At 43.0% G+C, this 23,822-nt stretch overlaps 1 protein-coding gene across 1 annotated transcript in view; it reads left to right on the top strand.

Moving 5' to 3' along the window:
• The window catches only part of XYLT1 (xylosyltransferase 1), a 211,761-nt gene that overhangs the window by 138,391 nt on the left and 49,548 nt on the right, over positions 1–23,822 (top strand). The window contains exon 5 of the mRNA XM_072120641.1: positions 9,059–9,139. Within this exon, the coding sequence (XP_071976742.1) occupies positions 9,059–9,139 (81 nt within the window). The remainder of the gene's footprint in view (positions 1–9,058; positions 9,140–23,822) is intronic.

Here is a 23,822-nt window from a genome sequence, read left to right as displayed (position 1 = left end):
TATTAATACATATTGGTCTGGCATTTTGTGTGGGTTTGTTTTTTTTTTCACCATTGGCTTGAGGCGTTTTGTGATTCCTAGGGATATCAGTATAAATTGTTCTACATAAGTGAACATACAACGTCTAACAATAATGAGGTTTTTTTTTCTAATCCGTAAGATTTGTTAAACCAATATCTCTAATTAGATTAAACATTCAGGTCTTGGGGATTGAGCTGAACGTGGATTTCCTACTGGATGCATTTACCTGTTAGCTGTACTCCGCGAGAGACGTCTATTCTTCACAGAATAAAAATTTCAGGAGCCTCTTTGTTGTTGTGCTGTCCCTTAGTAATTCCTTCTAGTCAATCAGTAGATTGTCAAGGAGGTGTAACTTGTTAGAGGTGTGTACTTGCTGACTGTCACCCTCTAGTCAGTGCTGTCAGTATTAGGCCCTTTATACACAGACGTTATGAAGACGTATATCTGGCCGCAAATTGGTGCCAGATATACATGCCTATAGACACCTGTAGCACCCGGCCCGCAGTACAGTGAGCACACATTTGTGTCACTATACCGACACCGGAAATCAGATCTTACCCCGTATGTACAGCCAGGCACTAGGCCTCGCTATGGAGAGGGCAGGGGTGAGCAGGGCTCATCCCTCCTGCCGAATGTGTGCCACACCCAAGTCCCAACCTGAGTTTAGCACGCCTCCATGTGAGAGTAGCCTTAAGGTGAAGACACACTTGGCGTTTTTAGACCGTTTTTGGGCGGTTTTTAGTTTTTTGAAAACGCATGCGTTTTTGACCAGTTTGAATTAAGATAATTGCTCAAACCTGTCAAAAACGCATGCGTTTTTAACGATCTGAAAACGCATTAACTAAAAACGGCCTAAAAACGCCATGTGTGTCTTTACCCTTAGGCCTCTTTCACACAAATGTATGAAAACGCCTGTATTCTACCCGTACTGTACCATTTTCATACGGGTAACATACAGCCACATACATTTCAAGGGGCAATACGGCCATCTATTTAAATGGCTGTTTTGTCCACCGTCGGATATAAAAAAAAATATAGAGCATGTGCAACACCCTCGCCGATGCAATGGCGAGGTAGGGTTTGCGAATAAGCCCCATAACATGTCACCACATCACAAAGGGGAAATTGCAGTGGTTAATCCTGCCTGGCAAGGCAGAAGTTAAATCTGTATATGATGTAAAAGTCCAGTATCCAATGATCTGTGTTACATCCTGTCTCTGTGAACTGAGAGGTAATTGGAGGAGCAGCCACCACCTGACCAAAGGGAGGTAATAAAACCCCCTGGCCAGGAATGTTCTAGAGAGAGTTAGGAGAGCAGTCTCTCCCAGAAGGGAGAAGAGGCCGGTCCTAGTCAGGCCCTCTGGGTCTGCAGGACACATGCAGAGAGTAGTTAGCTGAGCAGCAGCTCAGAGACTCTAGCACACCGGAGCAGTGCAGGAAGAGCCTAGCCCCTGCCTGAAGTGGAGAATAAGACTAGAGTTAGTTTAGTGAGGAAAGGGGTATCATCCTACCTTCAAGGGTGATACCTGAAGAGATCCAGGACCGAGCTGAAGCCTCCTCTAAGGACACAGCTGCCTCCCAGCCTGCTCTCCACATCCAGGCTGGTGAACTACATCCTGTGGCTCCCTCCAAATACCTCTCCAGTACTCCACCAACTTGTTAAAGGCACGTTTGCTGCGGTTCCTGTGGTTCAAATAAAGAACTGTAAGTTGTTTTCTTCAACTTCTGTCTCCGTCTGGTCCCTGCTAATACGGCTGCCTTCATCACCGGCACCCTGTCCATCACCCAGAGACTCACACTCGGGACATTAAGGGTTTGCCCCAGGGAGATCCGCTATAGCAGCCTCTCCCTCATCATTTCCTGCCAACACCACCCTGCTGGAGACCTGCCAGGCTGTAGGACAGCCCTCCGGTTCCCCCGTACCAAGCACCGTGACAATAGCGTGCTTAGGCCGCAACCGCCAGCCACTCCGGTACCGCGGGCCCCGACTGTCTCCAGGCCTCACCTCAAGGGCTAGGCCCCGGTGGGGGATGTTGCAAGTGGCGTCACGAACAGGATACATACTTCTGTGCCTTATCCTGGCACTAAAGACTGTACTTTATTAAGAAAAAGACTGTGCTGCCTAACCCTGCTGCCATCCGGGTTTAGGCCAAAGTATTTGTGTGCTTCTGGAATGAACTGTGTTATACTGCTGCCACGTGCTGTCGAGCGCCGCTCCAGCACTCCAGAGGTTAATCCTGGCAAGAACTGTACCAGCGCTGCTACCTCTGGCGCTGCCGCGCCTGAAGATTTTTACCTCAGAAACTGTGGCGCAGCAAATAATTCGAGCCCGCCAAAACCTTCACTGGCGGGAAACCCAGATGACGCATCAAGCTCCACCCACGCGCGAAGGGCGCGAACCCCGCCTCCTGTGGCGCAGGAAAAATTAGAGCCCGCCACAGTTCTTGGCGGGAAGGACTTGGACTCCTCCCACTGGCTAGAGGCGGACTTCCTGTCCCGCCTCAGAGAAGCGCCAGAACTTGAGTGGATTTTGGACAGTGAGGACAACATCATGTGGGGTCCTCCGCCGTTCCCTCCTGTGGAGCGTCCTGAATTCTATGAGGTACTAGAGACTATGGTGGTGGTCTCTGCGCAGCCGGTCCGGAGACCCTCCGCTGGACATCGGCTGCACCGAGGATTGACTCGGGCCTTCGTCACCAGGACGTGTTATCAAACGGTGACGCAGTACCAAGTCCCACCCGGGCGGTTCCTCGTACCTATCCCGGTTACCATCCCGGTACCGCAGGCCCACGTGGAGGCGCCACGTGGGGAGGCCCCGATTCCTGCCGAGCCAACACCTGGGCCTACTGCGGCTGTGCCACCTGCTCCGAGGCCTACCATCCCTGCTGTTCGGCCTACCAGCCCTGCTGTGACGGTTCCAGATCCTCCGGCTGCTCCTGCTCCTGTTCCGGCACCTGCCCGACCATCACGGAGATCCGAGTCTGCACCGGAGCCACGAGCCCCAGCACCGGCACCTCCGCAGCCTCGAGGCCGAGGTGAGGCCGCCCGCCAGCGACTCCGGGACGCTGTCTCGGAGCAGCGACGCCGTGAGAAGGAGGCCCAGCGCTACATGGCCGGCCGGTCTACAGCTGGAGCCTGGGTGGAAAAGAACCGCACCACCGGCATGGTCCGGTTCTTCGACAAGCAGCGTGGCTATGGCTTCGCCACCCAGGACTACACCGGACGGGAAGTATTTATACCCCGCCGGTCTGTCAAGAGGCCTGATCTGCCGGAGAGCCAGCACAACCTGAAGCCAGGCGAGTGCATTGAGTTCTCCCTGCAAGAGGGGCCCCGAGGACCTTGGGCGGCTGGTGTGATCCGGATCCCCGACTCCGATGAGGACCGCTACTTCCCGCACGATGACTGGTATGAGGACGACGAGTGGCCGGAATCTCCGAACACCTCTTCTTCCTCGGCTGCGAGTCCCCGGGCGGTGACCCACGTGAATGCCCCATCCACGGTAATCGTGAGTACGGGTCCCATTGCCATCCATGGGCCGGGCATGATCCAGGGCGCCACCCCCACCGTCTCCCCTGCCGGGAGCATTGCCAGGTCCCGCGGCTCTTCTGTGGGAGAAGACATCCCGGCTAGCGAACCTGGCCCGGAGGTTCCATCTAGGCCCGCATCTCCCCTTGCTGGTTACCAATGGGGTGATGACCCGGCCCCGGAAGAACCGGAGCTGGAAGGAGCTGCGGCGCGGCCGCCGGGCCCTGTTTATTTACTTTCTGGACCCCTCCGTGGTCCCTGGCTCAGGTGAGCCCCCGGCTGGAGCAGCCGCCACCCCGGGCGACAGCGCTCCTCCCCCTGAAAGTCTGGAGGATGTTGCTGCACCTGCAGTACCCGCTACTGCCACCGGGTGTCCCCAGCCGGCACCTACTCCTGCTGAGGATGCACAGGATTCCCTGCAGACTCTGGATCCTGTCCCTGCTGAACCCAGCGAAGGTGCATCTGACTAACCCCTGAAGGGCTGTAGCCCACTTCAGGTACTGTACATATTGTATATTTATTTCTGTCCTTACCCCAAAGAGCCAGAGACTTTCCTGAGACTCTTACCCTTATTTATCTCAGTCAAGAGATTTCTTCAAAGGACTCTGTCCCTCTACACATAGAGGAGACCCTTTGCTTCTCAGTGCACTTTTCCCCACATCAAGGGCTGTACCCAGAAGATGGACTTTGTCACTAGAGACCTTCTGTGAGACTTTTGCCAGATACTACCAGGAAAAGTTGCCATATAATTTATTATCATTTTGCACTTAATGCCTTCCCTCTTAGGTATGGACATTATGTTTGCACTTTTATGCCTTTTCCTTTCCAGGTAAAGAGACATTTGATCCTGCTACCCTGAGTAGCCTAACTATCTGTGTAACGTTTGTAACATTTCAAGATGTGTACCCATTGGGCTCCTAAGCCAATGTGATTTTTGCCAAATATTTGCACACTGTCATATATGCCAGTAGTCTGCATTAACCCTGTCTTAGGCTTTTCAGGTTGTAGTGGATAGCACCTGGATGCCACTCATACTATGGGTAAGGACGTCAGGAGGTACTTGTGTCGCATATGCTCATGCAATGCAGATAGACACCTTATATAATTGCCGCCAGGGAAGAAGCGTTGATAAAACAAATATACAGGCCTTGGTGCAAGGAGTGGATTACAGGACATGACACCACACCTTTCCTACTGTACAGTTCGGTTTAATGGCGTCAGCGACCAACTGTCATACAGCTCTTACATATTCTTTGTCTTAGTCCGACACCAACCCAGGTGCCTGTCACCAGGACCATGGGCGGTTTGTCCCTACACCTCCCATAGCCTGCACTTCCTAGAAGTGCCTTTAGCCCCCTCTGTGCCCCAAAACAACTGTAGTCGAGCCGAGGGCGGCTCTTTCAATTGCCCCCGGGGTATGCAACACCCTCGCCGATGCAATGGCGAGGTAGGGTTTGCGAATAAGCCCCATAACATGTCACCACATCACAAAGGGGAAATTGCAGTGGTTAATCCTGCCTGGCAAGGCAGAAGTTAAATCTGTATATGATGTAAAAGTCCAGTATCCAATGATCTGTGTTACATCCTGTCTCTGTGAACTGAGAGGTAATTGGAGGAGCAGCCACCACCTGACCAAAGGGAGGTAATAAAACCCCCTGGCCAGGAATGTTCTAGAGAGAGTTAGGAGAGCAGTCTCTCCCAGAAGGGAGAAGAGGCCGGTCCTAGTCAGGCCCTCTGGGTCTGCAGGACACATGCAGAGAGTAGTTAGCTGAGCAGCAGCTCAGAGACTCTAGCACACCGGAGCAGTGCAGGAAGAGCCTAGCCCCTGCCTGAAGTGGAGAATAAGACTAGAGTTAGTTTAGTGAGGAAAGGGGTATCATCCTACCTTCAAGGGTGATACCTGAAGAGATCCAGGACCGAGCTGAAGCCTCCTCTAAGGACACAGCTGCCTCCCAGCCTGCTCTCCACATCCAGGCTGGTGAACTACATCTTGTGGCTCCCTCCAAATACCTCTCCAGTACTCCACCAACTTGTTAAAGGCACGTTTGCTGCGGTTCCTGTGGTTCAAATAAAGAACTGTAAGTTGTTTTCTTCAACTTCTGTCTCCGTCTGGTCCCTGCTAATACGGCTGCCTTCATCACCGGCACCCTGTCCATCACCCAGAGACTCACACTCGGGACATTAAGGGTTTGCCCCAGGGAGATCCGCTATAGCAGCCTCTCCCTCATCATTTCTTGCCAACACCACCCTGCTGGAGACCTGCCAGGCTGTAGGACAGCCCTCCGGTTCCCCCGTACCAAGCACCGTGACAATAGCGTGCTTAGGCCGCAACCGCCAGCCACTCCGGTACCGCAGGCCCCGACTGTCTCCAGGCCTCACCTCAAGGGCTAGGCCCCGGTGGGGGATGTTGCACATGTCTTATTTTCTCCAGTATTTCGATTCGTTTTGCCCTAAAGAAGTCTGTGGGAAGGTTTAAAGACAACAACCAGTGGGAGGTACATTTTGTCAGCCAGCCAATAGTCATCCGTCCATCATTTCCCAAGCCCAAAGTATTTTATACCGATAAGGTACAGTCCCATGTGTGCACATATATATGGATGAGAAATGTCCCTTATACACAGATTCATAGGGCACAGAAATACAGGACTGGAAAAATCATACATTAGGCTACATTCACACAGACATGTGTCCGCCGTACCATAGCATGGTGGGCACATGTCTGCGCTGGGAAGAGGAGGAGGGGGTGGGCACAGCTCTCCCCACCTTTCTCCGTACGGCACCATGCACCCATTGCCGGCTATGAGGGACGTATACACGTCCCCCATACGTGTGTGTGAATGTAGCCTTAGTGTGAAAGGGGCCTTAGTCTTTCTATGGACACGCCACTTTTGAAAGGAAATCAGTATTAATTTATCTGTTGTCAATTTATTTATGAGCATAATAATTTACTTTTGAGAAAGGAGAAACTGAGGAACAACGCATATCAAAACAATCTGAAAAAAAATATTATTAAAAGTACCAAATTTTACATTTCTATATTTTTCCATTGTTGTTCAAAAAAGAAATGCATGAGTAATAATACAAGTGGGTGTTACCAGTTATGGGACTATCCCTGCACAGTCTGACACTGTCCAATCAGTGTTTACATTGCCTCACTGTGTACAATATAGAAAGATTACCACAGTCACTGTGCCTGGATCTATGAGTAGGTATCTCTGGTTTATCATGTTGAATTGTGATGATAGATTTCCTTAAAGGTCTATTATAAAAATGTTTACAATGTAGACAGACACTGCCCTTTTAACTACATTTCCTGCATAGAAAGTTACTTATTTCCAGTTTGTACCTCCAGAAGAGTATATGAAGGAAACGCTTTCTGAGTCATTCCCAAATTTTTAGCTCGCTAAATTGCATCCTTCCGCGTCTTGGAACGTAGTCTAAGAAGTTCACTATTGAAACTATCTCATGTGGAAAGATTGCTAAGCAAATCCACTAAATGTCCATTCATCTCACTAAGATAGGAAGTTATCCAAGTGGAAAATGTGGAAATCTATGCAGCGTTCTATACAGGGAAAGTTTTTTTTTTTTTCCTTTTCTCTCCCCTATAGCTGCCAAATAGAAAGCAAAGCTTAACCCTGGAAGGCATTTATGTTCACTTGAGTAGGCAAAGAAAAGAGGCCTCGCTGGTCTGAAGTCATCAATTTCCACATTGTGGTGGGTGTACATCTCAGCATCCCCCCTAGTCTATGTGAATAGTTAATATATCATTTGTTTAGTTACTTGTTTATTTGTGAAGCTTGGGAATTTGGTTTAATTTGAAGAGAACAATTAATACGTTACGGGATTTGGCCGTTTGTTTTTTGTAGAGGAAAGTAAATATTTGAGTGTAAGGGATATACTCACGGCCCTGGATGAGGCCATTGTTGGATGAGGGGTCAGGCATGACAGGTTAAGAGGGGGAAAAAGTTAACAGGAGTAACTTATCCTCTTTCTTTCTTGATAATAGAGTATAAAACTTTAGCTTTTTTTTTTTTTTTCAAAAATAAAAAGATTTGGAATTTCACTGATTAAGAGGTTATCCCCACTATGTACCACTATTCGATCTGTGTAAAGTGTCTGATAAATTCAAAATGACCTTTCACCACCACTATCAACTTGACTCTTCGGATCTATTAATAAGTCACTGGACTGGTTCTGGAGTAATTGGAATTTGCTCTGAAGCCCCCACCATTAATGAACAACCATTTGTATGGAGCTGCAGCACCCAGTTTGCTAATAAGGTTCTCTATTGCAAGTGGGTGGAGCCAGGTTGCTTGCCTAAGCCCAGGACCACCCATCTGATGAGAATAGAACCTAATTAGCATATTGGGTGGCAAAACTTTGGACATCTATTGGAAAAATTTCCATCTTTGGCAAAATCGTTTGAGGGGCAACTATCTAGGGCTGCAAAGAGTGCGACATGGTGGAGATATTGAAAAGTCCTTCAAAGTTTTTAGTCTACGTAAATGTTTTTGGATGTTTTTGAATGTTGTTAAAGGTATTTTCCCATCTTCCTACGGTATATATATCCTAAATTCGTAATAAGTGCGAGTCTCAGAGGTGGGATGGGCACCTATCATTAATATATAACATATCCTCAGTTGAACCCTATCCTGTGGCCAAGCTGGACCGCACATCCACTCTCCATTTACGTCTGTAGGAGTGCTGAAACTAGTCAACCCTATACGAATAACTATTTTAGACACTCCCTTAGACTTGAATGGAGAGAAGCCAGATGTGTGCGGCAAACTGTAAATCCGACCCAATGGGGTCAGTTCACCACCACTCTCGAGATGTGTAGAACCTACAGCTATCACATATCACAAATCATGATACAGTTAAGCCTTTTGTCATCAATGTATCTGGGATTGAATATAAAAGAGGAAGTGTGTTTTTTTCATTTCCTATAGCACCTCCACTGGTGAGATGAGGTATTGCAGTTTTATTATGTTATGTACATACTTGTGGGGGTCTTCCAGAGCAAGAGACATACTTTTTGGCTGCTGCCAACCCTGCAAATGAGATGAGAGTCTTTGACCCCTTAAGAAGTGTTCAGTTAGCTGTCGATGAACTATACCTCAGTTTTTCAATTATAGAATTTTTTTTTTTTATATAAGGAATACACATTATTATTCCTTGCGCCTAATTTTCATGCATCATAAATGAGTCATTTATCTGTGAACTTTCATTCCTTTTGTTCATCCTCTTCCATAGTCCATGTGGCTGTAATGAATCTATGGCCATTATACATAAATAACATCTGATCCTCTCACTGTTACCGTACACTTCAAGGGCAATGTTTCCAGTGTTCTCATAATGGAGGCTTAATTGGTGCTGATATATTCCATAAATCATCATATATTCTATCTGTCTTGTTAGAGTTTATTGTAACCTTGTAAAGCAGTACGTAGATTCATGCAGCGCCCAGAAGGATCCAAGTCGCTCACATGTCCCATGTTTGTTTTTTCCGCAGGACTAATGATCAGTTGGTGGCATTTCTCTCAAGATACCGAGATATGAACTTCTTGAAGTCGCACGGGAGGGATAATGCAAGGTAATTGTGAAGCAATCTGTGATACTCAGCAAAGTGCACGACATGGGTTCTTCAAAGATTACAAAAAGTAACAAGGTTTAAACACCTGCAGCTTTATGTGTGCCCAACAAGTTTGAGCCTCAAGTGGCTTAACATGTCACCGTTAATAACATAGTACAGAGATAATACACACAGTGATGTCGCAGTACAGAGATAATACACACAGTGATGTCACAGTACAGAGATAATACACACAGTGATGTCACAGTACAGAGATAATACACACAGTGATGTCACAGTACACGGATAATACACACAGTGATGTCACAGTACACGGATAATACACACAGTGATGTCACAGTACAGAGATAATACACACAGTGATGTCGCAGTAGAGAGATAATACACACAGTGATGTCAGAGTACACGGATAATACACACAGTGATGTCACAGTACAGGGATAATACACACAGTGATGTCACAGTACATGGATAATACACACAGTGATGTCAGAGTACACGGATAATACACACAGTGATGTCACAGTACAGAGATATTACACACAGTGATGTCACAGTACATGGATAATACACACAGTGATGTCGCCGTACAGAGATAATACACACAGTGATATCACAGTACATGGATAATACACACAGGTATAATACACACATATATGTCATAGTACATAAATAATACACACAGTGATGTCACTATTGGGCCCTGTAGCAAATCCTGAAATAACACAGGATAATGCAGTAATAACAAAGTACAGGGTTAATAACAACAGTGAAGTCACAGTACACAGATAATACACACAGTGATGTCGCAGTACACAGATAATACACACAGTGATGTCACAGTACACGGATAATACACACAGTGATGTCACAGTACAGAGATAATACACACAGTGATGTCACAGTACACGGATAATACACACAGTGATGTCACAGTACACGGATAATACACACAGTGATGTCACAGTACAGAGATAATACACACAGTGATGTCGCAGTAGAGAGATAATACACACAGTGATGTCAGAGTACACGGATAATACACACAGTGATGTCACAGTACAGGGATAATACACACAGTGATGTCACAGTACATGGATAATACACACAGTGATGTCAGAGTACACGGATAATACACACAGTGATGTCACAGTACAGAGATATTACACACAGTGATGTCACAGTACATGGATAATACACACAGTGATGTCGCCGTACAGAGATAATACACACAGTGATATCACAGTACATGGATAATACACACAGGTATAATACACACATATATGTCATAGTACATAAATAATACACACAGTGATGTCACTATTGGGCCCTGTAGCAAATCCTGAAATAACACAGGATAATGCAGTAATAACAAAGTACAGGGTTAATAACAACAGTGAAGTCACAGTACACAGATAATACACACAGTGATGTCGCAGTACACAGATAATACACACAGTGATGTTGCAGTACACAGATAATACACACAGTGATGTCAAAGTACTGAGAAAAACAGAAATTGATGTCGCAGTACACAGATAATACACACAGTGATGTTGCAGTACACAGATAATACACACAGTGATGTCAAAGTACTGAGAAAAACAGAAATTGATGTCACAGTACAGGGATAATACACACAGCGATTTCACAGTACAGAGAATACACACAGTGATGTCACCGTGCAGGGATAATACACACAGTGATGTCACAGTACAGGGATAATACACACAGTGATGTCATAGTACAGGGATAATACACACAGTGATGTCATAGTACAGGGATAATACACATAGTAATGTCACAGTATAGGCATAATACAGTCAGTGATGTCAGAGTAGTGTGATAATACACACAGTGATGTCACATTACAGAGAATACACACAGTGATGTCACAGTACAGGGATAATACACACAGTGATGTCACAGTACAGAGAATGCACACAGTGATGTCACAGTACATGGATAATACACACAGGGATGTCACAGTACAGGGATAATACACACAGTGATGTCACAGTACAGAGAATGCACACAGTGATGTCACAGTACAGGGATATTACACACAGTGATGTCAGAGTAGAGTGATAATACACACAGTGATGTCACAGTACAGGGATAATACACACAGTGATGTCACAGTACATGGATAATACACACAGTGATGTCAGAGTAGAGTGATAATACACACAGTTATGTCACAGTAAAAGTTAGTTTGCATAGAACAACAACACAACTCACTTAAAATTGCAGATGGGTTATATGAAAGATATTGTAGGAGATCTTGTGCACTATGCAATGCTGGTTTTACGTGGAGGGTGATTTGGAAGGTGTTAGCTGCACTTTAAATGACCTGTTCTATAAATTGGTAGCATTGGTGTAGTATAAGGGCACCCACTATAAAACTAAGACCCACGCTGGAAGCCATCTTGTTCTTTTACAAGAACATAGAGACTTTAGAGCGGCTCTCTAAATATTTTAGAGGGAACAGATAAAAGGAAAAAAACATAAAGGTGAAAGTGCTCCTTCATCTCTGCAGGAACAGCGTTATTTCTTGGAGACATGGGACGCATTAGGAGAAATTGCATACATGAGTTAAGTGTGGTAGACGACTTGTTCTAGGTCTCTTCCCAGTTCCCTTGTAGTCTCCCAGGTCATTAAAACCTTCATGAAATCCCACTAGCCACCCGCATTCAGAGGGTGGAACATATCTGATGGTAATGGTACCTGAGACGGAGAGAATTATAGCGGCCTATATGATATTCCTCATAGCATTTTTATGCCGTTGCTAAGAAGCGAATGGACTCCTTGGAAAAAATAAAGCGGTTTTACTTTCCATGTTTATTATAATGACTGCCAGCATTGCAATGTCTTACAGGTCCCCTGTTACCTACAATGTGGCTATGCTTTAATGAGAAAAAAACAGTAAAACAAGATGCAACCAATATAACCCAGCTGGGTAGCTCCAGTAAATTACATAGCTTCATATACAGAGATTGGACTACCAGGAATAGACAAATCTGTTAGGACATAGAACTCCAGGTCCTAGAAGTCGTAAATCCTACATTGTATCCAGCCTGATATGGATTGCTCAAATATTTCAGAACGTCAAGTACTTAAAGTTGAAAGTATTCACCAAAGTAAAAAAAAAACATAACGATCATACGAGAAGCAGCAATGTAAAGAAATAAATAAATATAAGATTTATGGATTGTATCTAATATTATAGTTGTATTAGATATAAGAAATTATTAGTTTGCAGCTCGGTTTTATTGACGTTTATAGGGTAATATACCGTACCTAAAAATCATAAAAAATGTGTTAAAGTGCAACACACTTATCAGGGAACATTACAATAATCAGAAGTGTAGTGCGTACATAAGTAATTATACTATATTTTGGCGTTATGTCTTCTACATTTTCCAGCAGTTTTCCCAATGGCAGGCTCTATCTTTACTTTGCAGTTGTCTCTGACGCCAGTCTTCCCACTCCCCTTTCCACTGACACCTCAAAGAGCTTTAGTTCAGCAGAGACTTAGACCCAGATACTGATGTCCATTCCTTAGGTTAGGTTGTGAAGATCATATTCCTGGGGTCCACCATCTGGGGATGCTGTAGCGAACACCGTATTTGTATAAGGATATTGCTTGATATTGTAGCTCAGCTCCATTTACTTGAATACAACCAAGCATTGGAGGTGTCTGATGTTGGACCTCCACTGATCTAAAATTGACGGTCTACCCCAAGGACTTTCAGAAGCTCTGGACGGTTCAGCACCTCTACAAGTATATACAGGATCAGACTAGAGAATTTGAGAATCCTATGTAGGCCCATGTTCCAAAACAAAGGTGGACCTTGGAGATCTAGCATCAGACAGCCCAATTTGTAGAGTGGTAGGGTCTGATTTTTAGGGGGTTGATGTACCATTGGGTCAGTGAGCCCAAAGAATCAAAGTAATTGTTACTTTCTACTACTCAGTTCCACTAGAATTGCTTTCTATTGTCTATTCCATTTTCCAGTAGCTTGGAGTTGACTAATCGGCTCCAAACTCCACAGACTGCCATAAAAATTGTGCTTCCACGTCCAAACGTAGGCAACAATAAACTTGTAAAATCATTCAGATGAGACGTGGATTTGGTCTAATCTGCTAATTATAACATCATAGGGAATTGCAGTGTAAGAAATTCCCTGTATAATGATAAAACCATAGATCCAAGGCGGAGCTCGGCTTTATAAGAAGCAATGCGGAGTGACGATAAGAATATTAGCTCTTCAGTCAATGCAGTTTAGATATAGAAGAACGTGCACAAGACACTAGATATCAAAGGCACATTTAACTGTGATCCATGCTGAAGCCGTAGTAACCATCACATAATCAATTACTACATGGGGAAATGATGTAACGCAAATCATTTATGAGGATGAAAATCTCATTAGCGGCGTTAAAGTCGTCTGGTGGTAACAAAGACTTCAATAGATATTGGGAAAAGCTGACCATGTAATAGAATGTCTGGTCACTACTGACCATGCAGAATAGGACAGCGCATGTTTCTCTGACCCTACCATAAAGACATCTGTATGTATGCTGATTGTGGTGGAAAAGACTAGAAATGGAAATTATCTTAATACAGTATATTTAAGTAATAGCAGATAGCTGCAGTACTACAGATGTATGGACTTTTATAGGCTTCATTGTGCTAGATAATGAATTAACAAAAGTGGTGCATATAGGGCAAAATCAAGAAGAGACCTTATGCAGGTTTTAGATCGAACATATTTAGCAGCTCTTTAGAAAAATCTGCATATCTCACTGCTCACATCAGTCTTTATCACCTATGGTGTTCTTGAACATTTGTCCTCTTCTCGTATTAAACACTATAGCCAATTGCCAAATTGAGTGGGGACTAGGTTACCCCCAATGAGAACATTTAACCCCCATGTAGATATTAAGATGTTGACCTTGGTTCCTTAAACAAGCCAAGAGCACCAACTGCTGATCAACCATTGAATGGCCTATTATAATATGTATAAAGGCCTGGGGCTAGTGTTCCTCTTTCTATTTCTCTTGTTTGTCAACAAGATGATGTCCATTGAGCGACAAGTACAGGAGCACTAGATATGAAGATGTTGACCTTGGTTCCTTAAACAACCCAAGAAAACCAACTGCTGATCAACCATTGAATGGCCTCTTATCATATGTATAAAGGCCTGGAGCTAGTGTTCCTCTTTCCATTTCTCTTGTTTGTCAACAAGAAGATGTCCGTTGAGTAACAAGTACAGGAGCACTAGATATGAAGATGTTGACCTTGGTTCCTTAAACAAGTCAAGAGCACCAACTGCTGATCAACCATTGAATGGCCTCTTATCATATGTATAAAGACCTCGAGCTAGTGTTCCTCTTTCCATTTCTCTTGTTTGTCAACAAGAAGATGTCCATTGAGCGACAAGTACAGGAGTACTAGATATGACGATGTTGACCATGGTTCCTTAAACAACCCAAGAGCACCAACTGCTGATCAACCATTGAATGGCCTCTTATCATAAGGCCTCTGGCTATTGTTCCCTTTTCCATTCCCTTTGTTTATTAAGTTGAGTATGGCAACTGCTGATCCACTACTGAATGGTTGTACCTCATCATATAAAGGCCTGGGAGCATTGTTCCTTTTTCCATCCCCTTGTTTGTCAAAATGAAGATGTCCATTGAGCAGTAAGTCCAGCAGAAACGACCATCACCCATAGATAATGGCATCATACTACACTGAGAAGAGTCTCAATCTCTTTGTGGGCCTCATGACTCACTAGGGAGGTATTTACTGGTAGTTACTCTATTGATGTTAGACTGATACATTATAATAGAAATGAAGAAGAGACAACATTTTACATGACATAATTGTTTAGAAAAATATTCACAAATAGGACATTTGCACGGTCCGTTTTGAAATTGCAAAAACTTGCTTTGATCTACAACCCTGAAGACCAGGTTCTCTATGTATTATTAAAGGAAACCTACCATTTAGAATGGTAGGGGTAGGCTGTAAGCACCGAGGTGAGCTGGTGCCGGTACTTACTTTCGTTAGTGTTATAAACCGCGGTATCGCGGTTTTAACACTTTTTAAACTTTAGAGCAGCAGAGGCTTCGGCGCTGCGTGCGCACGATCGTGCGCGCGCCTACATAGGAAATAGCGGAGATGTTGCGCGCGCACGGTCGCGCACAGCGCCGAAGCCCCTTCTGCTCTAAAGTTTAAAAAGTGTTAAAACCGCAATACCGCGGTTTATAACACTAACGAAAGTAAGTACCGGCACCAGCTCACCCTGAGCTGGTGCTCGGTACTTACAGCCTACCCCTACCATTCTAAATGGTAGGTTTCCTTTAAAGGCATGGGAAAATAAAATGTGTGATGTGAGAGGTTTTATGTGATTGAGACTGTAGTAATGTCAGTTTAGGATTTGCTAAAGTTTTACCACTGTCTTCAGCCAATCTCATTACTTAATCTAAGCAGACTTTTCTGAACAGAAGGTCATCCATGCCCCATTAGTTAAGGTTGTATTGTTTCATCCAACAAAATGACACAACCATAGGGCTGGATAGATGGTAATTAAGAGGTTTTCTGGAGGAGTTAACTTCAATAGGTGATTGATGGTCGTGCAACTACCTGCAAGATATAAACTTTATAAATCGGTAATTTGTCAAATGAAAAGTGTCTTGGTGCAGGGTCAATTCACAAGCCTTTGTCATGTGACCCTTAGAGTGAATGTCCAGGTGATAATTCTTTTTCAAAAAGCAGAATGAAATAGGAAATATCCACCTTGCCGATCCCTTGCTTCCCTTCTTTTTATTTCCTGTTCCTGTTCACACGCCCTTTTAAAAAACAACCATGGAAATGGTATGACCATTATTAGCTAATATCGGGTGGATCAGGTCATCTCTACCCATCAGATGGCCTCCTGGATTAGCCCCATGTTTTGGGTAAACCTCTGCCTGTTCTATGTTTGGATGCAGCACATTGAAGTGGACAGGAAGAGCTGCTGCTATATGGCAGAGCTGTTCCCTTTTATGTAACACCTGCGTTTATTGTAAATATGAAATTATATGTAATTACTTTTAATTATGTCTGGAATAGTTCCTGAGTGTACAATATGTAATGCATTATCTGTATTTAAAAGTCATTCCAATTACTGCTATTTCCTCCCTGCTAGATGATGTCTATCAACGTGTAAATGAAGACAACGTTGCTAACAATTATTAAAGGGCAGGCGGGAAAGTTATTGATGTGGCATTAGGTTAATAATTGTGTAATAAAAAATTAGACAGCTTTGGGTTTTAGATATTCAACATTTGCAGGATTTTTGATTTTTGTTAGGGAACAGAAACATAGAGGTACATTAGGAAAGACTTGTATTAAAAATAGATGTTTAAAGGCTGACAAACGATTACACTACCTTTCTCACCCACCACCACAGTCCTAGGTCGCCACTATCTTCAACTTCTTGTTGTTTCCTAACAAACAGGAAATCCTTTCACTAAGCCAATCAAAGACCAGAGTCACTAAAATAATCACAATCACTAGTGAACCGCCAGTAAATGTGATTGGTTCTCCATTCAGGCCATCTCTACTCTAAGTGGGCATGGAGGGGCATTAAGGGGGTATGGCCAGAGTGGGACAGCGTACTAGTTATAGCCTGCAAACATTAAGGCTTGAAAGTTCGGAGGCTATAGCACAATTATACACCAGGCACGACCTGGCATAAAACTGTTTGGGATCATCTGTGAGGGATCATCTCTCTATGAACTAAAAACAGTATCTCAAGTCCATAGTGTATAAGATAAAGCATTGACTTAAAGGTTATGAATCACTTATGACCATCATCTCATTTAGACATTGTAAGTGAACAATCGCTGAGATCTAACTGCTTGAATCCCTAGAGACCAATAAAATTTCTGGACTACAACTTCCCTGAAGTTCTCCATGTGAAAAAGCATTGAGCCGGTTGAGCAACCTGCTCTCCAGTCACTCATGTGACTATAAAGGAGCCCATGTTGGCAATAGTGGATTACGACACAGGCGGTTTAGGCGATAGCCTCCTAGGAGGCCCATGGCCACTCAAACCACCTACCAAATTTTAAGCCACGTGTACACCAAAGCCCCAAAGGTCCTTAAATTGCAGATTAAAAGCATGCAAAGGGAACTCATCCTTCATTCCCCAAGAACTTTGATTCTAGTACCATATGTAGGAAGTGATTCCAGACTTGTAGGGACTATAATATTCATATGGGAAGAGGCTCATGGCAGTAGGGACTATAATATTCATACAGGAAGACGCCCATGGCAGTAGGGACTATAATATTCATATAGGAAGAGGCCCATGGCAGTAGGGACTATAATATTCATACAGGAAGAGGCCCATGGCAGTAGGGACTATAATATTCATACAGGAAGAGGCCCATGGCAGTAGGGACTATAATATTCATACAGGAAGAGGCCCATGGCAGTCTTAATATGCCCCTGCTTGTTGGGTATGTTTAGGTCCGGACTCGTCACAGTCATTGAAACTATCCCTTTAACTCAATATAATGACTTGTAATCATAAATTGAAGTCTAGAATACATGAAGGCATTTCAAATAAAAATAGCAAAAAAATAACAAAAAAAGGCTAAATAATAGTTAAAAAAACAAATGCACATTTTAGCATAAAAACATTTATTGGTCAAAATGAACCGTTACAAATGAATGTGCGTGATAGTATATATTATCAGCCTGTATCACCCACTCACAAAATACATTAAATCAATAATTTATTTTGCTTATTCACTTTAATTCAACCAAAGTCATTGATTTACTGTAACGAGCCTCATTTATCAAAACTGGTTTCAGTTAATTGTGAGATTGTTGGACCCCCACCTATTTTATAGGATGGTCTCTTCCAATGATAGTTCTTGGATCGAATCCTAGAAAACCTCTTTAAGAAATTACCTCTGTGCTGTCCTTGGTTACTATGAACAACAAAGTCCATATTTTTCCGCTCAGGCCTAATGTGTCGCAATGAATAGGTTAATAGCCGTCTCCATTATACATCTTTCTAGAAGAATCCATAGTATTCTTCACGCTGCAAATTAATATCATTGTTACGATGTGGTAATGTGACGAACACCAAGGCCATTTGTTAGGAAGCCCCCGATGCTTTAATAACAGGTGAGCGGTAAACACGGCGCCGCTATGTGCATCACATCCCATAAAATGCAGTGTTACATTTCACACGTAGCGGTATGGAGGTGGGCATGTTCGGTATAGAGCAATTAGCATCATAGCAAGTGGCCCTGCAGATCCCAGTCCTTTTCATGGTCCTGACTGCGTTAATGGGACATTAAGTCTGACACAACCTCATTGCTCATTAATTATGGCTCTATTAACCCTTTGCGGCACTGGGACCTCGCCTGTGGGAATGATATATTGTTGTTATGGGAACCTGCTAGGTGAGAATATGAGAGAACTATGATAGACATCAACCAACATATAGGCTATAATCTACTATAGGGTCACTGTTGTAGGAATATGGTACTTTATTATATACACACAACGCCAGGTCCCCTTTGGGTCTTCAGAACTCAAGCTGAAGAACCTACCTAGTAATGCCTCCCATGGAGGAAACCACTAAGGGGCTATGGAAATAAATAGTTTTGTCATAGGCAAAGATTCCATAGATAGGTATTAATAAAGGGTTAGTCCCATCTTACATATGCATTATGGCCGCCTCTTTACTCCTGGGGTTCAATGAAAACTACACGAAGAATGGATCTTGTGTGAACGGACACACATCAAGATGTAATTGATTTGTGATCTTAAACCACAATTCCATATGGACCCGTAGTTGGCCTAGGGTCGAACTGACAGGTCCTCTTTAGAGGGAACCTGTCACCTCATTTTCACAAATACAGTTGATGACAGATCACCATAGATTCCTATTAACTAACTTCTTTTAGCTAAAAATTGTTTCCCTTACATCCCCATAAATCATTTTTATCTTTCTTATATTACCTTGCATCCGAGTGGGAGTGTCCTGCTCTTCCAACCTCTCTTATCTACTCCTCCCCATGTCTCATTCCTCTTCTCAGCAGAGTGATGTCATCTTATGTTCTTTACCCAGTTTCAACGTCTATGTATGTATCTGATCACATCATGCCTCCATGGAATTCTACTCCTCCCCATCCATGAGGCCGCTGTGATTTCATGTGATCAGATACATACATGGGGCATACTGTGCAAATGTAACATGACCTTAGATTAATTCACTCTGGTCACATGAGAGAGTGGCTTTCTCTCATTGTTTAATATAGCAGTATGTTCTGTAGTAGTGAGACCATAAATCAGGAACAAGGAAGCAGGGCCGTGCAATCACCACTGAATATGCTGGGCCTCATTGGACAATGTAGGGACATTTGACTCAAATCAGGTGAGTTGTTTATAAGTTTACAAACTGATTTTTTTTAACATGGCAGCCATGGAGAGAAACCATTTAGTGATAAGGGCACTGCGTTTTAATTATAGTTTTTAATGAAGTTTTTTTTTTAAGTGACAGGTTGACTTTAAGGTTTTCTATCTGGGGAGTCTCCTCTGTTTGGTGCCTCCCCTGCTGGTATCTGCGACCATCTATCCACATGATAATCTGAAAGACAGAATTCTAGATAATTGTTATTCTTCTCTTTATGTATAGAGAAGCGATGGTGGTGATTGTTGTGTGTGCTATAACGTATACATATACTTTTATCTTCAGTATTTTATTATGTTATATATAGCAGGTTTCTCATCTCTCTTCTTCCTACCAGTAACTAAAAAACTCCAATCCAGGCCTTCAGTCCTCCATAATATGGCCAATATTAAGTATATTTTTCATAAGAAAATCCACAAACAACTGAAGTTTCTACGCACAAACACTAGGCTTCTTCTATGGTCTACGCCAGCGGAATCTGCAATTGTGGGTTATTGATGTGGGCTGAGAAGTGATCCTCTGGGAGATGTATATGTCAATCCCTGTCATTATAATTAATTATCACCCCCCTTCATCTGCTTCCATACTCCACCCTGTGTCACTCCCAATGTACAAATCACAAATTAGGGGCAAGCTGGAAGGTCAGCGGCATTCACACATGAAACTCATTAGCAACATATTAGCTTTGAGACAATAGCAGCTGCCTCTGATTTATATTAAGTTCATGTCGGATGAGATATTTTACTGTACACCCCCCCCCCCAATTATAGTAATGTGCATAATATTGCTGGGGAAGGGGTAGTATAATGCATTCCCCTATAATTGTAGTGTATGATGGAATTATTTTATACATCATGGAGCCTAAGCCTTTGTTATGCTTTATGCTTTACTTCACTACAATATTCATATCAATCAATCAGGAAATATATTTTTATGTTTTACAGTTCCTACATTTTTTATTTGCCTGTACTAAAAAAAATTCTAAATATTATGTTTATGCTTCCCTTTGACTTGCCCCAGACTTGCTTGGGTAACACTTGTTTTCTGGAGGTCATTTGTTACCTTTGCTTGGGTAAGATTGGGTGCAATATCAGAAGAGGTGTCGACAGTTTAATAACCGTTCTACTATATTTCTAGAGGCATAGGTAATGCAGGGCAGTAACCATATATACTGTAAAGGTAGTGCTCTGTATACAGCTTCCTAGCCACTTCTTGGTCTCTGAGGGAGAACTGCCTTACTTCCTGGAGACTGTAAGGGCAGTTTCAGATGCTGGTGGTTGGTCAGCGCAGTGGCCAGTTTTATCAGCCAACCACAGTTCAAGTGATGGCACTCCGAGCATCAACGTGATATTTGTTGCACAGAATCCCTTCTTCCCTGCTAAACAATCATTACCTATAACAATGCTGAGGAACGGACAAATATAACTGACAACGCCAAACTGTAATATATACATCATATATACATCATACATCACTATGATCCTTATCACTGTATTTCCTGTCCTGGACACTGTGGTCAGTCCATGAAACAGGATACTGCACGGTCTGTGATGAACAGAATAACCACTGTAGTCTGAACTGTCATGAAATAAATTATCAGTTGAGTCTCATTTATATTTGCTGCCACAAAGCAGATGCACTGTGCTGCGCAGAAAATACAGGAAGGAAGTGCATGTCTCCAATATGGCCCCTCCCAGAAACATTTCCTAATTACATAACACATTTTATTCAAAAATAAACATAAGAATTATTTATTATTTCCAGACTGAATGGAATAAAATTTAAAAAATGAAAGGTTTTTTCGAGAATATAATGTATGAGAACACGTTGAGTTGGGTCTAACCATATGAGATGGTGTTAGCCTACAAGTTTTGCTTTAGTTCTGGGAAACTAAAGCAAAGGAAGAAGAGTAGAGTAGTTGCCCCAGATGATATCTGATTGATTTGCATGGGCACACCTCTCTCCAGTGACTTGAGTAGGTGTCATAACCTATCGATAACAAAAGATACTGTAGCCATTGTTTTTGTAAATTATCAGTTTATTTACATACTTTATTCACAAAAAAAGTTAGTGACCCTCAGGTAAGTGTTCACCTTTCTGGCCCCACAGTGATTCCTAGGCACAATGCGGGATCATCAGCTGATCCGTGATATGCGATAAAATTCTAAGCACTGATTTTCACCAGAAAAGGGGACAAATGCAAACAGAAATTATAAGTAATTTTACTTTTCCGAGCGCTGGTAGATAAGTACATATTATTATAATTGTAATTACCAAGCAGCAAGTCTAAAATTATCCATTATTGCCTGAGATTCTACTGTTGGCATTAAAAGCTGCCTCGGCACCTCCCGTTCTCCTCGCGAGGAACTATGACTTGTGAGCCTTCCTATTTCAATCCTACGATTGTATTTGCTTCGGTGCCAATGACAATTGTCGAGTAACAATTATGGGAAGGTTAGGCTGCAGATGTCTTATTTTCCTGTCACTCCGACGACGATTTATTTCTAAATAATAATGTGTTGCACTTTTTTTGTTTGTCTGCGGCGTACTCTGTGATAATAGTAGTCAGCGCACAGGATTTCTTTGTTTTTTTGTGTATTTTTCTTAGAAAGGAATATTTATACTGCAATTGAGCTACTTTAGGATTACAGTACGATGATAAAATCTGTTCCTTTTGAGTGTAATAAAAAGAATAAAAAGTCTTACAAAAAATGTCATTTGGGTTTTACTGAAACCCAAACGTCCTTGACTTGTCCTTTTTAGATTGGTGGAAGACCCACTCCTCGTATCTTTACTGATCAGTTGTTTGAAGAGACAACAGTACTCGGACAACCATAGTGCCATACATTAGTTAGTGGCTTTGCCTGGTATTGCAGCTCAGCCCGGTTTCCAGACCATTTGAATGATGGACATGATGTCATAGACCTGGAAAGTAAAAAGCTTTGTATAGCTTATCGGTGGGAGTGAGGATGTAGTAAGGATTTCAGACTTTTATCAATCTAATATGGATCTTAGTCCCAAAAAAATGCTTTTTTCTCAACCCCAGGACTATTTAAGGGTATGGTAATAAATATATTTCATGCAGCTAAAGTTGGGGACCTTAATATAAAATAAATGGGCTCATTTTTTATGACTTCCCAGCAGCTCCTGTTCTTATGCTGTCCAAGTATCTGCTGCTCTTTACTTTACCAGGAAATTCCTGGTAAGAGATACCCACTAAGCCAGTGATGGCGAACCTTTTAGAAGCCGAGTGCCCAAACTGCAACCCAAAACCCCCCATATTTATCGCAAGGTGCCAACCAAAAATTAAAGCAGTAACTTATTGTTCCCTGTTCAACAACTTTCAATCATATTGGCCTCCTGAGGACAGCAACACAGTAGAAAGATGGAAAATTTTCATCATTTTAGCTTCTTGCCAGTGTCCCTCTGTACCCAAGATCGCGGGGCCAGCAGGAGGTCCTAAAATAATTTGCCCCTGTCTACTCATTCTCCCTCTTCCTACAGTCCCAAGTAGCGAAGTAAGTATAAAAATATAACTGAAAGCAGCATCTTTTAAGTTGCTTGGGACTGCAGGAAGATTCTTTGAGTCTTGGCTGGGGTGATGGCCCGGGTGCCCACAAAAAGGGCTCTGAGTGCTGCCTCTGGCACCTGTGCCATAGGTTTGCCATCACTGCACTAAGACAATCACTATTTGCGGCACCACTAAACATTTTCAGCCTGTCTGAACCAGGAAATGTAGAACATGTTTAATCCAAGGGGGTTTTTTTGGTTTCGCTTTCTTTATTTTTTTAGCATGTCATACACGGGGTATAGGGTTTAAAAGAAATGCCAAAAAATATATAAAGCTTAAAAAAAGAAAAAAACAAAACAAATGCTTTGGTATTCAAGTCCCAGGGTCAACATCTGCAAAGAGTTTGTATGTTCTCTCTGTGTTTGCGTGGGTTTACTCCAGGTCCTCCAGTTTCCTCCCACACTCTAAAACATACTCTGTGCAGCGCTGTGTAATCTGTAGGCGCTATATAAATAAAGGAATTATTATGAAGAATTATTATTATTATTGTATTCTTCAGCCCTGAGGCATGAGGTTCATAACCCTTGATTTAAAAAACTGCCATATAAAGACAATCGACCATTGTATGAAGATTGGTGCTTTGTGCATGAGTCCTAATGATCGACGCACTTGGCATGGAACATGCTGT

This window comes from Engystomops pustulosus, chromosome 8, assembly GCF_040894005.1.
Source record: "Engystomops pustulosus chromosome 8, aEngPut4.maternal, whole genome shotgun sequence".
Lineage (NCBI taxonomy): Eukaryota > Metazoa > Chordata > Amphibia > Anura > Leptodactylidae > Engystomops > Engystomops pustulosus.
Note: the sequence above shows the minus strand (reverse complement) of the source record. Positions and strands in the feature narration are given on the sequence as shown.